The sequence below is a fragment of the Miniopterus natalensis genome, chromosome 1, assembly GCF_054644295.1.
Source record: "Miniopterus natalensis isolate mMinNat1 chromosome 1, mMinNat1.hap1, whole genome shotgun sequence".
NCBI classification, from domain to species: domain Eukaryota; kingdom Metazoa; phylum Chordata; class Mammalia; order Chiroptera; family Miniopteridae; genus Miniopterus; species Miniopterus natalensis.
Window position 1 is genome coordinate 4296346 of NC_142081.1, and position 13177 is coordinate 4309522.

General features: G+C 56.1%; 1 protein-coding gene across 3 annotated transcripts in view; it reads right to left on the reverse strand.

Annotated features, from left to right (window-relative positions):
- Window positions 1-13177, reverse strand: part of EVL (Enah/Vasp-like) — a 98737-nt gene that overhangs the window by 6436 nt on the left and 79124 nt on the right. For all 3 annotated transcript variants that reach the window (XM_087818269.1, XM_087818262.1, XM_087818273.1), the window contains exons 4-9: window positions 10734-10797; window positions 7013-7080; window positions 6093-6322; window positions 5261-5382; window positions 2137-2197; window positions 1408-1471 (exon numbers count right to left, since the gene is read on the reverse strand). In XM_087818269.1, the coding sequence (XP_087674395.1) occupies window positions 1408-1471; window positions 2137-2197; window positions 5261-5382; window positions 6093-6322; window positions 7013-7080; window positions 10734-10797 (609 nt within the window). The remainder of the gene's footprint in view (window positions 1-1407; window positions 1472-2136; window positions 2198-5260; window positions 5383-6092; window positions 6323-7012; window positions 7081-10733; window positions 10798-13177) is intronic.

The window sequence follows — 13177 nt, forward strand, 5'->3', positions numbered from 1 at the left end:
CACCTGTGTCTCCCCCACTCAAGACCTGGTTGACCTTGATTTGTGGTCTGGTTTTGACCCCTCAGCATGGAAAGTCCAAGCTCCTTGGAATGTGAACGATGCGGTCAGGGAGCCTCTCAACTACGACCCCTAGAGTCAGCAGTGGCTCCAGCAGCAGCTGAGTAGGCAGAGGCCCTCACTGGACATGCTCAGCCAGTCTGAGTCCACATATGCTTCTGGGGCCTGGCCCCTGGGGCCCCATGAGCACCTGCTGTCCTCTGACGCCTTGGTGCTCCCTGCATGACAATTGCCTTTCCCCATCCTGGGCGTTGAGGGCTGGTTTGTTTCTGTCTTTCTCTTTTTTACATTAAGTGGTATTAAATTGTATTTCCTTTTTTGTCAAGAGATTTGTTGAACTGAATTGAACTCACTGACTTTGCAGGATGAGCAGAGAGGCAGAAGGGAACATGCTCAGGCAGCAGAGGGGCTGACCGCAGGCCCCAGGCAGGTCCCCTGAAAGCCACCCCCAGGGATCCACGCTGCAGGCACGTGGCCTTGAATGAGCCACAGAACCATACCGAGCTTCGCCTTCCTCCACTGGGACCACACCAGACCCATGCCCTGGGCGTGAGGTGTTCACACCTCATTCACCAAAAGTCCATGGACATCGCCTGGGAAAGTACACGGAGCAGTCCCACCAGGGAGGCAGATTCACCAACAGAGCACCAGGACGCAAGGCCGGGACAGGGGTGAAAGCCATGGCCCAGGCCCTGGGAGACAGCAATGTGGCAAGAGCCTCCTCAGCTGGGGTGGGCAGCCTATTTCCTCTCTGCCTCTCCCTCCCGCTCTGAGCAGACACCACACACTGCTGAGCGACCAACCCCAGCATCTCTTCCCCACTCTTCTAACTGCCTCCCCATGTCCCAGGGCTTAGACTGGGATTTCTGAGCAGGGTCGGGACTGCTGGTGGAGCAAGACTCCATGGTGGTATCTGTCACTTCGATTGGTTGGCATTTTGCAGGGGGACATGAATGTGACATATAAATATCCCTCTTCAGAGCCCTGGCCCGAGGCAGGACCTACTGCCATGTTACAGGTGCTGGCCGGCAGCTGCTCCTCTCGGGTGGGAAAAGGACAGCGCAGGAGAGGTGGCAGCTCTGATGCCCACAGGCAGGCCATCCCCTGGGACGCCAGCACTCCTGTGCCCCTACTGGAGCTCAGCGTGGAGGTCACAGCCAGCCCACCCTGGGCTTGTCGAGGAAGCTTGGGGCTCACCAGAGTGGCAACTTCAGGGGAGGTGGAAAGAGACCCCGCTAGTGCAGCCCCTCTGGCTGTCTCTGCTCATCAGTAAAGTGAGGAGGTGGGACCTATAGGGGTGCCTCCTGCTCTAAGACCCTGGCTGGCACAGGGCAGGGTGGTGCCTCTTACCTGAGGAGTTAGGTGGCTGGCCGGCTGCTCGGGTCCCTGGAGATGGAGAGGTGCTCGGCTCTTCCTAAAATGGGAAAGAGAGGCTTGGCCATCAGTCTGCTTACAAAGGCTGGTTGGGCAGGGGCAGGATGCCTTTGACCAGGGTCATCCATAAAACCGCATTTTTTTTTTTAAAAGAACATATGTTACTTTTATAATTGGCAAAATAATGAATGTTATTAATAAATGAAAACCCCAAGCCCTGGGGGGAGTTGGTCTGGCCCATGGAAGTCAAGGAAAGAGAGGGCTGCGGGGAGACACAAGCTCCTGTCGAACAGGGCAGACCTTCTCTGTGGCTACATCAACCTGACACAGCCTACATGGGCCCAACATTTCGCATGTCCCATGAGCACAACCAATGGGCCTGAGCTCTGGGGTGTGCCAGCACTGTGCCTACACTCACGGCCCATGAGCAGCTTCTGCTTCGTCCACTGTGATGGGAGCAGCTAAGTGGGACCCACCGGAACCTATGCTCCTTAGGCCTGGCTCCTGCCTCTGATGGCTGGTATGAGGTGTCTGGGTGACACAGAGGGTCACCCCTCCTCCTGCCCCTATCCATCCTATAAACCTCCCGGTGAGGTGTCCCTCGTGTACGTCCAAACCTCAGTGCCCCGAAGGCCCGGCCTGGGGCCAGATAGCCTTCCAGACCCATCCATGAAGCGGAGTGGGGGGGGGGGGGGCATTACTTACCGTCTGGCTTTCATCTTCCCTTTTATCAGCCGGCCTGTCTGTCTGGGAGGCTGCTTTTCTCCTAAAACAGGGCAGGAAGACATGAATCAGCTCCTGGAGGTTCTGCCCCTATCCAGATGCCTACTTTGTGTGGACACAGCTTGGTTCCCAGAGGATCCTGTGGGGATCTGACCCCCTTTGTCCAAGCACCCATTGGTTTGTGGCAATGCCCAGCAAGTGTCCAGGCCTTCTGTGCTTGTCACATGACCCTGGACACAAAACTGGCCTGGGCAGGCAGGATGGGGCCTGGGGACACTGTTCTCTGTAGCACCCGAGGGTAGACCAAAGAAGCTGGTCTGCAGTGTCCAGGTCCCTGGAGGCCTACTTGGCTTGGGTGGCAGCTATCTTCCAGGCTGCTTGAGGCCAGGCCCTATGGGACGGGGAGAGGCGCCACTCTGGGCTGCCACCTGTCAGTCAGGGTTGCGGGAACATTCTGTCTGCAGGCTGGCCTGCCTGGGCGAGCGGACCCGCATGGGAGGGAGGACCCTTTTTGTATTGAGCCAACCCAGATCACCACTAAGAACCCAATGTGCTCAGAGAAGGAGACTTCGACCAGCCCGAGCTGATGCCCTCTAGATGGCTCATACATTGCCCACAGGTATGAATTCTTTTCACACTCTAAAAACTCATTCCTGTGTTTTTACCTAAGTGGTCTCCTGTATGTAGCTGACTCTCAAATCTATGCCCGTAGACCCTTAATACTCCCAAGACACGCCTTTGGGGGCCTTCAGCTCTGTGAAGCTGCCAGAGCACAAACTCTTAGAACTTGCGGGGTGAGCGGCCCATTGAGAAGGAAGCTGGCCTGGTGAGCTGTGAGGGGCCACGGGTGGCTATCACAGGTCAGGTGATGGGGCCACACCGTAGGCTCCTCAGCTACACAGGGCTCCGTGTCCAGTCTCCTCGCCTCAGGAAGCATAGGTCTGCCCGCCATCGCCCCTCAGGCCTCATCTTCTGCCCTCAGCAGCACGGCTGGTGCTTTCCTCTCTGCATTTTGAACCTGCCCCTTGCCACCTCACCTTGGACAAGCCGCCACCACTGCTCCTGGACGCGGTGTCCTCACTGGCCTGCCTGCCACCATTCTGCCCCGTACATTCTACTCCCATCTAAAGCAGGCCAGGCCATCTCCACCCCGTGGCACTGCAGGGAGGTCGCAGAAGGAGGCCAAATCTGCCATAACCGGCAAAAAGAAGTGGGCTCCAGCCTGGCCAGTGTGGCTCGGTTGGGAACCATCCTGTGCACCGAGAGGCTGCCAGTTCAGTTCCTGGTTGGGACACGTGCCTGGATTATAGGCTCGATCCCCAGTAGAGGGCATGGAAGAGGCAGCCGATCAATGTTTCCCTCTCATGGATGTTTCTCTCTCTCTCTCCCTTCCTCTCTAAAAAAATCAATAAAAACATATCTAAGGAAATTAAAAAAAAAAATAAAAGCACCATATGTTAAAAAAAAAAAAAAAGTGGGCTCCACTCAGCATCCACCACCCAGGTGATTTCAGAAAGCAACTCTCAAGTAATCCCTGTTGAACTGTGCAAATATGTTTTTTCGGTAGGACCATGACTCACCCACTAGCATCTGGGCGTCTCACCAGCTCTTGGCAACGGCAGTCTTTTCCTGTTCTCAGGAACTTCCTTTCCCTTTAGTCTAGGCCATCTAGGCCAAGCTGTTACTAAGGTGTTGGTTTTGGACGTGGGAAAGCATGAATATTTTCTTTTTGAGAAACACCTTGTTTTTCCAGGAGGCCCTGTTCACCTGAGATGGGCGCAACGCGCTTGCATGAGGTGGTGTCCTCCACACCCGGTGCTCCAGAGGATGGCTCAGCCGTCCCAGGCACTAACCCTGCCACCATGCCTCCACTCTTCTTTCTGCTTGGATTGCTCTTCTCTCCCACCTCAGCCTGCGAAGGGTTCTCGTCCTTCAAGGCAGAGCTCGTGTGGAGCCTCCTCTGTGAAGCCCTCTCGCTCTCTCCCCCAGGGAGTTGTTCCCACCCTGGTGCAGCCAGTCGCCCTGCACACCTCTCGTCACTGTCTGCCCCCTCTTGGCTATCTCTGTATGCTCAGGCCCAGCTGGAGGCTCAGGAGAGCCCTGTGCTGTGGATTACCCGCATGTGTGCAAGGTCTTGGGAGGAAACGCTGGCCCTGCCCCTGCCGTGAAGTGGCAGACTGGCCACCTGCATGCTATGGGCCTCTGCTCCCACTGCATCCTCACAGAGCTGTGTGGATTTAAGGAGGGAACCAGGACAAGACGACCAGGGCACACAGAGTTCGCACTCAGCCGAATGGTAGGGCAGAGGGAAGGGCCCGGAGGGCAACAGCAGGCAGGAGGGGTTGCGGCTGGAACAAGGTCACTGCCTTAGCTTTTCCTGGCCCACCGGGAGTGTTCTGGCAGGTGAGGCCTGCTCCTAGGCCCTCTGGTGCCCAGCTGAGCCATGGCATCAGGGGCCTGTCAGTGCATTCCTGCCTCCATGCCACATTAACAAGTAAAATCAGGCTTTGCAACCTCCCTAGAGGAGCTGTGTGATCTCTCCACCTGCTCAGGTTTCACATAGGGAACAACCCAGAGCCACACCTGCTGGTGTGTACAGAGAAGTAGGTGGCAGGCACCGGCCACAGGACCTGACCAGGACATGGACAGAGCTGTTCTTCCATCTCTCCGGCATGACGGCCTCTGGGCTCTGGACACCTCACAATCCCTTTCCTGTGTCCTCTACGATGGCCCCTTATCTGCACTCACCCGGGGTGGGCTGACGCGCTCCAGCCCTGGGGCCACGCCTGTTTGTGTTGGGATTCTAAGTGCAGGGAACATTCCTCTTTCCCTCTGAGTTTGTCTCTGAACCTATCACAAATTTCTCTCTGCTCAGGATGGCTGTACAGGAAAGATGCTTCAATACTTGTTAAACTGAAATGGAGAGGGATTCAGAGTCCAAAGGACTCCTTTCAGCCCAACGCCTCACACTGACCACATGAGAAGGGAAAACGTAACAGTCCCTGAGGGGCCCAGGCAAGGGCTCTCCTTTGGTGCTGGGGAACAGGAGCGTCCTGAACAGGGCCACCGAGTCGTGCAAATATCCTAAAACACCCTAAACGCCCACCTCTTGGCCAGCAGCTTGTTCATTTCTTCCATGAGGCCTCCTCCTCCGCCCCCACTGCTTGCCCGGTTGGCATCGGACTTGGAGGTCCCACTGGGACTGGAGCCTCCAGACACATCTTCTGGCTGCGGAGGTAGGACCAGTGCTTTAGTCTGCTGCTCTCGGTGACATAACTTGAGGGGACGGCAGGGACGTGAGAGTGGACATGTGATCCCACGAGGGGAGCGAGGAAGAGGCCAGAGGGGTCTTCTAGGCCAATCTCTCCCAACCCCACAGGTGACAAAACCAGAGGGACCAGGCCTGGCCAGTCAGCAGATGCTCTCTAGGTCTACTGGTGCGGAGCCAGTGCTCTCGCTAAGCCCAGCGCGACCCAAGGGGGAGGAGACAATTCTTGAAAAGGAGGCCGACTTCTCCACCAGGTGTTAGAGCCACAGCCACTCGGCCTCATTCCAGAAGCTCTGCCTTCCAGGACACACGGTCGAGGGCTCTGGGAGTAAGGCTGAGCCGAGGGAGCCGTTTTCCACGATAAACACTAAGGAGTGATGGACCGGATGAAACCGGGGCCCAAGTCCAAACTGCAGCTGGTAAGGGGAACTACTTGCCCTGCCTGTGAAGGTCATGGCGAGGGTCAGCAGCAAATTACATAACCGAGCACCTCACGGTCTTCACATAGTCCTGTGATTTTCTCACGTAAACAGCTGCACAGGTGGCGTCCAGGCTGGGGCGGGTGGGGCTTTGCCTGGTGTCTGGGGACACGCAAGGCTCTGTCCACTTGGCAGTTAGCCAGTTAGAAACTGATCCCCAGCCCACCCAGCCTGTGCACAGGGACGCTTACCCGCTGGACCCTTCTCAGCTTGGCCCCAGCCAGGGCAGCGGCCAGTCCTGACACGGAGCTCTCGTCGTGGCTGGTGCCCTGGGCTCCTCCGGCTGGCAGTGGGGGTGGGGGAGGGGGAGTAGCCCCCGTGGGTGGTGGTGGGACAGGGGGCGGGGGTGGGGGTGGAGGCCCACTACACGAGAGAGGGGCGCTGGCTGCAGATGAGGGGTGCCCCGGTGGGAGGGTGGGTCCTGAAACAACAGAGGGGCTCAGTCAGTCCCCAGCCCCGCGCTGTGCTTCCCTGGAAGAGGAGGGACAGAAGAACTGCTCAGGCTGCCTCTTCCATCCTGCCTGGGGTGAGTGTGGCCCTGCTCCGGTCACTCCCAATGCCATTCCTGGTTTCTTTAGCATTCGGGGGCTTGGCTGGACCCACAGTGCCACATACTTGCCTAACATCCCTTGAGTCCAGCTAACTTTGTCTTTCTCTAATTGTGGGTCTCCAGTGGAAGGTCTCTGGTGTCACAGACTGTAACCCTCCCCTGTTCCTCCTCAGTGCCCCATACCACCCTGGGCATCGGCAGACGCTGGTCCGAGATGTGACTGTGAGGGACCCCTGGCCTCAGGGAACTGTGGCAGATAACTGCAGGTTGCAGGGCTGGCTAGGGTGTATGTCAGGGAGCAATGCTGAGTATTGGGCAGTCCCCTGCCCATCTCCCCTCAATGTCCCAGCACCAGAGGCTGATGGGGAGGGGCCAGCCAAGTTGAGCTAATCCCTGACCGTCTGCTGTTCTGTTTCCCCTATCCTCATTGAAGGTGAGAGGCAAACTGTGAGATCTATGGAACTGGCAGCTCTTCACAGAGGGCCCAACATGCCCCTGGCACTGCCTAGATAAGGGGGCTACCACCGGGAGCAGGTATGGGAGCAGGCCCTGCGGGCTCACCTGTGGCCGAGGTTCTTCTCTCTAGAGACTCCTGGCGCTGCTGCTGGTGCTGCTGCTCCATCACTTGTCTGAAAAGCAACAGGAGTGAGCAGGTCTGACTTCTCCGGGCCTGCTGTCCCCACTTAACAGAGGCAGGGCTCGTGACTGGTTCAAGGTTTCCATACAGGTGAGTGCCAGCAGCCTCCTGAGTCTCAGGCACCCCTAAACAGGGAGCCCCCCATGGAGGCTCAGGCGATATGTGGCTGAGTGAGCAAGCTTCCCCCTAGACTGGATGGGCCCCTGCTTTTGTGGGCCTGTGTCCTCAGCCACCCTGACCTCACATCTCTTGATCCTACTGCACCTGGCTAAGTCCTGGGACAACTTCTGGGCATTGTGGGGTGTTAGGAGAAGTGCACACTCTGGCAGCACATGCTCACTCTTTCAGCACAGATCTACCGCAGGCCTGGCCTCCATCACAGGCAGTGCAGGCTGTGCACCTCGCTGGGAACCAACACTGAGCTCCTCAGGGCAGGTGGTTTCTGGGTGCTCTTAGAGGCCGGTCGGCTGACCCACAAACACTTCTGTGGAATCTGGGATGGAGAATATGCAGCGGGAGGTGCTCAGGAATCATGCACCACAGATGGCAGCAGGCCTCACTGGTGCAGTGCCCACCCTAAAGACCTGCTGTGTTGCATGAGGGCAGGAGCTCTGACGCCTACCCTAGCTCAGGGGGAGAGTGAGCTGGAGGTGGTGCCTGCATGGCAGGGTGGTGGTGAGATGGGGTGGGTGCAGTGGGAAGGGCGGCCGGCAGGGTGAGAGGTTGTGGGGGGTGAGTCTGTGCCCTGTGCACCTCGAGCTGGCCTTTCTCGGGGTGCCTGGCACCAGGTCCCACATGCAGCAGCTGCTCAGTAAGTGCAGATGCCCTCATCTTAGAAGGTCAAATGGGACCCACAGTTTACTGCAAAGACCATGCAGAGGGAGGGAGCTCTCTGGTCCCCATTCTGGGATTCCTGGTTCGTGATCACAGGCACATCTTTCCCTTTCCTGGGCCTCAGATTCTTCTCCATAAAATAAGCATAACAACACCTGTTTCATGGAGTTCTCTTAAGAGTTATGCCTGGCACCTACAAAATAATGGAGAAGACCCTTTGGCATGGAAGATGTTTGAAACGCTCCCAGCAGCACCTGCGTTAGCCTCTCCATCCAAACTGCTGAAACATCACCCAAAACTCCAGTTTCCCCAGCAGAATCCACATTTACAAGCCCTCAGCAAATGAGGATGTTTGGAGATATTTAAAAATCAGGTGTGAATTTATACTATCTGCATGAAAATGAAAAGGTCCCTGTGCTTGGAGTCACTAGCTTACTGTGCAGCCCTGTGTCAGTCACCTCTCCCCTGGGCCTCCCTCTGTGTTAAGAGACAGGCAGCTGCAAGGACTCTCTGGTTTGCTGCCTGCAGTTCACAGACTGACCTCCTGGGGAGCTCCGGGCTGCAGACAGTTGACTGCAGTGGACTCCCACGGCTTGGACTTGGGTGGTGGGTTAAGATAATGCAGTTGTGTGTAACCAGTTCTGAGAGAGCAACGGAAGGGTCTGTTTGGGCCCATATGCCCCTGGTGTACTCATCTCAGTCTGGTAGGCGTCAGTCATGCCCTCCTCTGGGCCAAGGCAGCCCTGGGACTTGGTGAAGGGCTGAGCTGGGCCAGACGAGGCACCAGTCCTGGTTCTACCTCTAACTCCTGGCTTGTTTGGGTGAGTCCTACCATTCCCTGAGCTCCAGCTGGCTCCTGTGAGAAACAGCACCAGCAATAACACACCCCGAGGGTCAATGTGGAGATCACAATGAAGCAGTGAGGTAGAGCCCTTGTAAATAGTTGGTTTTCCTGAGAGGCCAGAAGACAGGCCCGAGGAATCATTCAACGTGGGAGTTAGTGCAAAGGAGTCTCTAGGGAGTGTATTCCCACCCTTCCCTCGTTGCTTTACATGAACAGAGCAAGGACTAACACTGTCATCTTCACAGCACGCATGACCTGGAGGGCGTTGTGCTCAGTGAAATAAAAACAAAATAAAAGAAGACTGAAACAGACTCACAGATATAGAGAAGTGACTGAGGGCTGCCAAAGGCGAGGAGGTTGGGGGCTGGGTGAAAAAGGTGAAGGGACTGAGAAGTACAAATCGGCAGTTACAGAGTAGTCACAGAGATGTAGATCACAGCATAGGGAATACAGTCAATATTATTGTAATAACTGTATGCTGCCAGATGGGTACTGGAAATATCGGGGGGCTTGGGGGCAGGGACCACGACCACTTTGTAAAGTATATGATTGTCTAACCACTATGTGGTACTCCTGAAACTAATAAAAATAATATTGATGTAAACTTTAATTTAAAAATAAAATTAAAGCCTGGCCAGCGTGGCTCAGAGTTTGAGCATCAACCTACGATCCAGGAGATCTCAGTTTCATTCCCGGTCAGGGCACATGCCTGGGTTGCAGGTTTGGTGACCAGCAGGGGGCGTGCAGGAGGCAGATCAATGATTCTCTCACCATTGATGTTTCTCTCTCAGCCTCTCCCTTCCTCTCTCTGAAATCAATAAAGACATACTTAAAAAATAAAAATTAAATTAAAAATAGACACACACATAAGAGGATAGTATTATTTTGGAAAAAAAACCAACACACCCCAAAAACCCCATTATATTCAAAGGGGGAAAGGGAATCTAAGGCTTAGGAACTTGCCTAGGGCTGTAAGTATATGTGAGAGCCAGAGGCGCTCAGAGATCATTCTGTCCTGGGTGAGGGAGAGGCTGGAGAAAAGGGCATCCGGAGGGTGCCTCATGGCCCAGTGAGCTATGGGAACATCCCTCCCACCCCCAGCCTGGGGAGCGTGGTGGGTACCAGGCCAACCTCCTGGCACAGCTCCCACTGAGCTGGACGCAAAGCCTCACCTAGAGGCAGGGCTCCTGAAGGGCGAGGCTATCTAGGTTGAAGCCCTGGCCCCTGCGTTTCCTGGCAACACAACTGGGGAGGCCACGCCCTCCTTGGCCACCATGATCTCTCCTGTAACTTCAGGACCACAGTACTGGCCCTTCCTCCCAGTTCTCACACTGTAGGAGCAGCTCGGAGGGGGTGGGGTGTCATTCCAGGGCCCATGCCTCCAGGGGCTATCTCCTCCACAGGCTGGCCCCACAAGGACATCGACACAGCCCTGGCTTACACAGGCTCTCATGGCCTCTGCCGTCTCAATCTGACTGGGAGACAAGTGGGCTGGGCACTGAGATTCTCTAGAAAGGTTGTGGCACCTGTCCAAGGCCTCCAGTGGAGAGCGGTTGGGCCAGGTCTCACGAGGCCTTCAGACAGAGTGAGAGGAGAGGGCACAGCATGGTGCCAAGACCAGGGCCTCAGTCTGACAGACCATGTTACCGAATCCCTTCCCGTCAGGACAACTCCCTCCCCATACACCTGGGAGGGGCCCTAAGAGTAAACGCTTAGGACGCTGCCAGGCTTCATAAGGGCTGCGGGGGGCGGGGGGGGGGGGGCAGCAGTGTGCTCTGTGTGAAACCACAGACACTCCTCACTCCAGCAAGCAACAGTGAACTCCCTCCCTCTTCCTTCCTGGTCAGGCCTGCTCCCCTGTCCCGGCGGGAGCCTCTGTGAGTCCTGGCCCTAGCTGCAGCGTGTCCTCTGGTGGCTGACTGGTACCCCTGGCCACCAGGCGGGCCCTGCTGGGTGGGGGGGGTTACCTTCTCTGGATGTCCATCTCATCGGGAGAGGGGCCATTCTGCACCTGACGCTGGGTGGACGGGCCTGTGGAGCAGAGAAGCACAGAAGCACGGCGGTCAGTGGAGAGGAAAGGCCCCAGCAAACATACCTGGAAAAAGGACCTGGCTCTGCCCTCTGGTCGGTCCCACACAAGATGTCCTTGACCTCTCAACAGGGGTTCTCACACTTGTGTAACCCTGGCCCCACCTCATCCCCTCAATCACCCCTCACCCTTTCTCGTGGCTCTTCCCTCAGAGCCAATAAACAAACCATATTTTCAGACGGTTCAGATCATCCCTTTTGGCTACTGACACCTCTGCTCCTCTCTCAAATGACACCTGACCTTTCTGCTTCCTCATTTGTCAGTCCCTGACAGTCTAACACCTGGCCTCCCATGTCCCCCGAAGTTGCTGTAACTAAAATCACCAGTACACTTGATGTTACCAAACCCCGCAGACCATTTCTCCCGACTTTGAGCAGAGGAATGACCCTAAAGCAGGTAAGTGACAGAGCCAGGGTCAGTCTCCGTCTATCTGAACGGTTACCCAGTCTGTCCCTCTGCCTTCCTGCCTGCACTGAAGAGCCTGCAGCTGTGGGGTGGGAGTGGCGGGTGGAGGCAGAGGTAGTAGAGGCTGTCACCGGAGAGCCTCCCAGGCCACCCCCTTGCCCTGGACCCTGAAGGCATGACCCGTGTCCACACAGGGGTGGTGCTGTGTCACATTTACAAGAAAGGCCAGGCTTCTGCCCCAACCAGAGAAAAAGCTGATTGTCCCATCTGATTCCGGGTCCCCTCCTACCTCCACAGGAACCCTGTGTGCCTCCCAGGCAGGAACGGAGTCCCAGCCACGGGAGCCACTGCGTCCCACATGAGCAAGGGCTTTCCTACGTTGAGGTGCCAAACCCACCCAACCACAAGGGACCTACTTCCTCCATGGTGTGACACAATGTGGGCTGAATCATTTTCTCTGCTCGACAGCCCTTTCCAGACCCGAAATTAGCCTCTATATTCGACAGTTTTGAGCCCCACTGTCCTGGGCCCAGCATCTATCTGCCTGCAACACGATTCCTGTGAGCCATGCTCTGCAGCTCCCCTGGCCCCCGTGCGGAGGACGCGGATGGCACGCGGGGCCAGCTGCTGGGGGAAGACCGGAAACTCCCTGGTGCACCCCGGGCCTGCTCCGGCTCCACCCCTCCTGCTGCTCTCAGGGATGGAGCGGGCAGTGCCTGCGGATTTTTCACAGAGGTGGCTAATGTCTGGTGTGGTGTCCTGGTGTGTAGTATGAAATACATGCTAGTGTTCTTTCCCTGTCACTAAATACACTGTTTGCTTTATTTATTTAACATATAACTATGTGCTTTAAAAAATTTGTTTTTCTGACTATAACATGTAATATGTGTTCAGTCTAATAGGTATATTAGAAAATTTTAAAAGTTTAACAAAGAAAAGAAACATTCCCAGTTAGAAAGATCCAGAGGGAAAAGCTCTTCCCTCGCTCACTGGGCCAGGCCCAAGCCTCAGGGCGCCTTCCGGTTCTCAGGAAACTGGAGCGAGAACACGAGGACACTGCTTTTCAGTGGCATCAAGGCACTCGTCTTAACTTACTGGTTCTAATTCTCACAGCCCTAGGAGACAGCGCCAGGAGGACTTGTAACAGGCGAGGAACAGTCCTGAAAGGGGAAGTGACTCGCTCAGGGTCTCACAGATGGCAGATGGCAGAGCCAGACTCAAACGAGCGAAACACAACTTTCTTTCTTAAAGTTGATCACACTGAGGGGTCGCACAGAGACCAGCTTGGAGGAGAAAGCAAGGAGAGGGTGCAGGCTGGCCACTGCCAGAGCCATGAGCACAGGGCCACAGCCTCAGATGGAGTGCAGCCTCTGCCTGATGTCCACACGGTGGACAGGGGCCCCAACTCTGACCCACCCACTCATCCTGGCAGAGTCAGGAGGGAAGGAGGTGTCCCAGCCCTGGCACCTGCTGCTGAGCCCACAGAGTCTGCCTTCCTCTGGAGGCTGAGCCCTGTCCTGAGACCGTGTCTAGCACCTGGTCTGAGGACTGGAGCCCACCCTTACCCTGATCACGCCCCACCCTAGGACTGAGGTTTTACAATGCCTGGGCAATACTAGCTGCTCTAAGGTCTCTTCGTCTGGGGCACTGGCCTGGTCACAGGAACTGCTTACCATCTGTCAGGAACCCAGATGGCAGCCAGCTGCCCACACAGTGGTCTGTACTGGTCCTGTCCTGGGGTCCCTCACTCTGCCTGTTGAGCTGGATTCCTCCCATCTCCTTCCCCAGCCTGGTCCTCCAGAGGGAGGGGGGATGTGACAGGGGCCCTCGCTGTTCCTAGGGGCTCTGACCCCTGCACTTGAGACATGTTTAAAATTAGACAGCTGGAATCTTAAGATAGTACAGAGAGAAGAGACA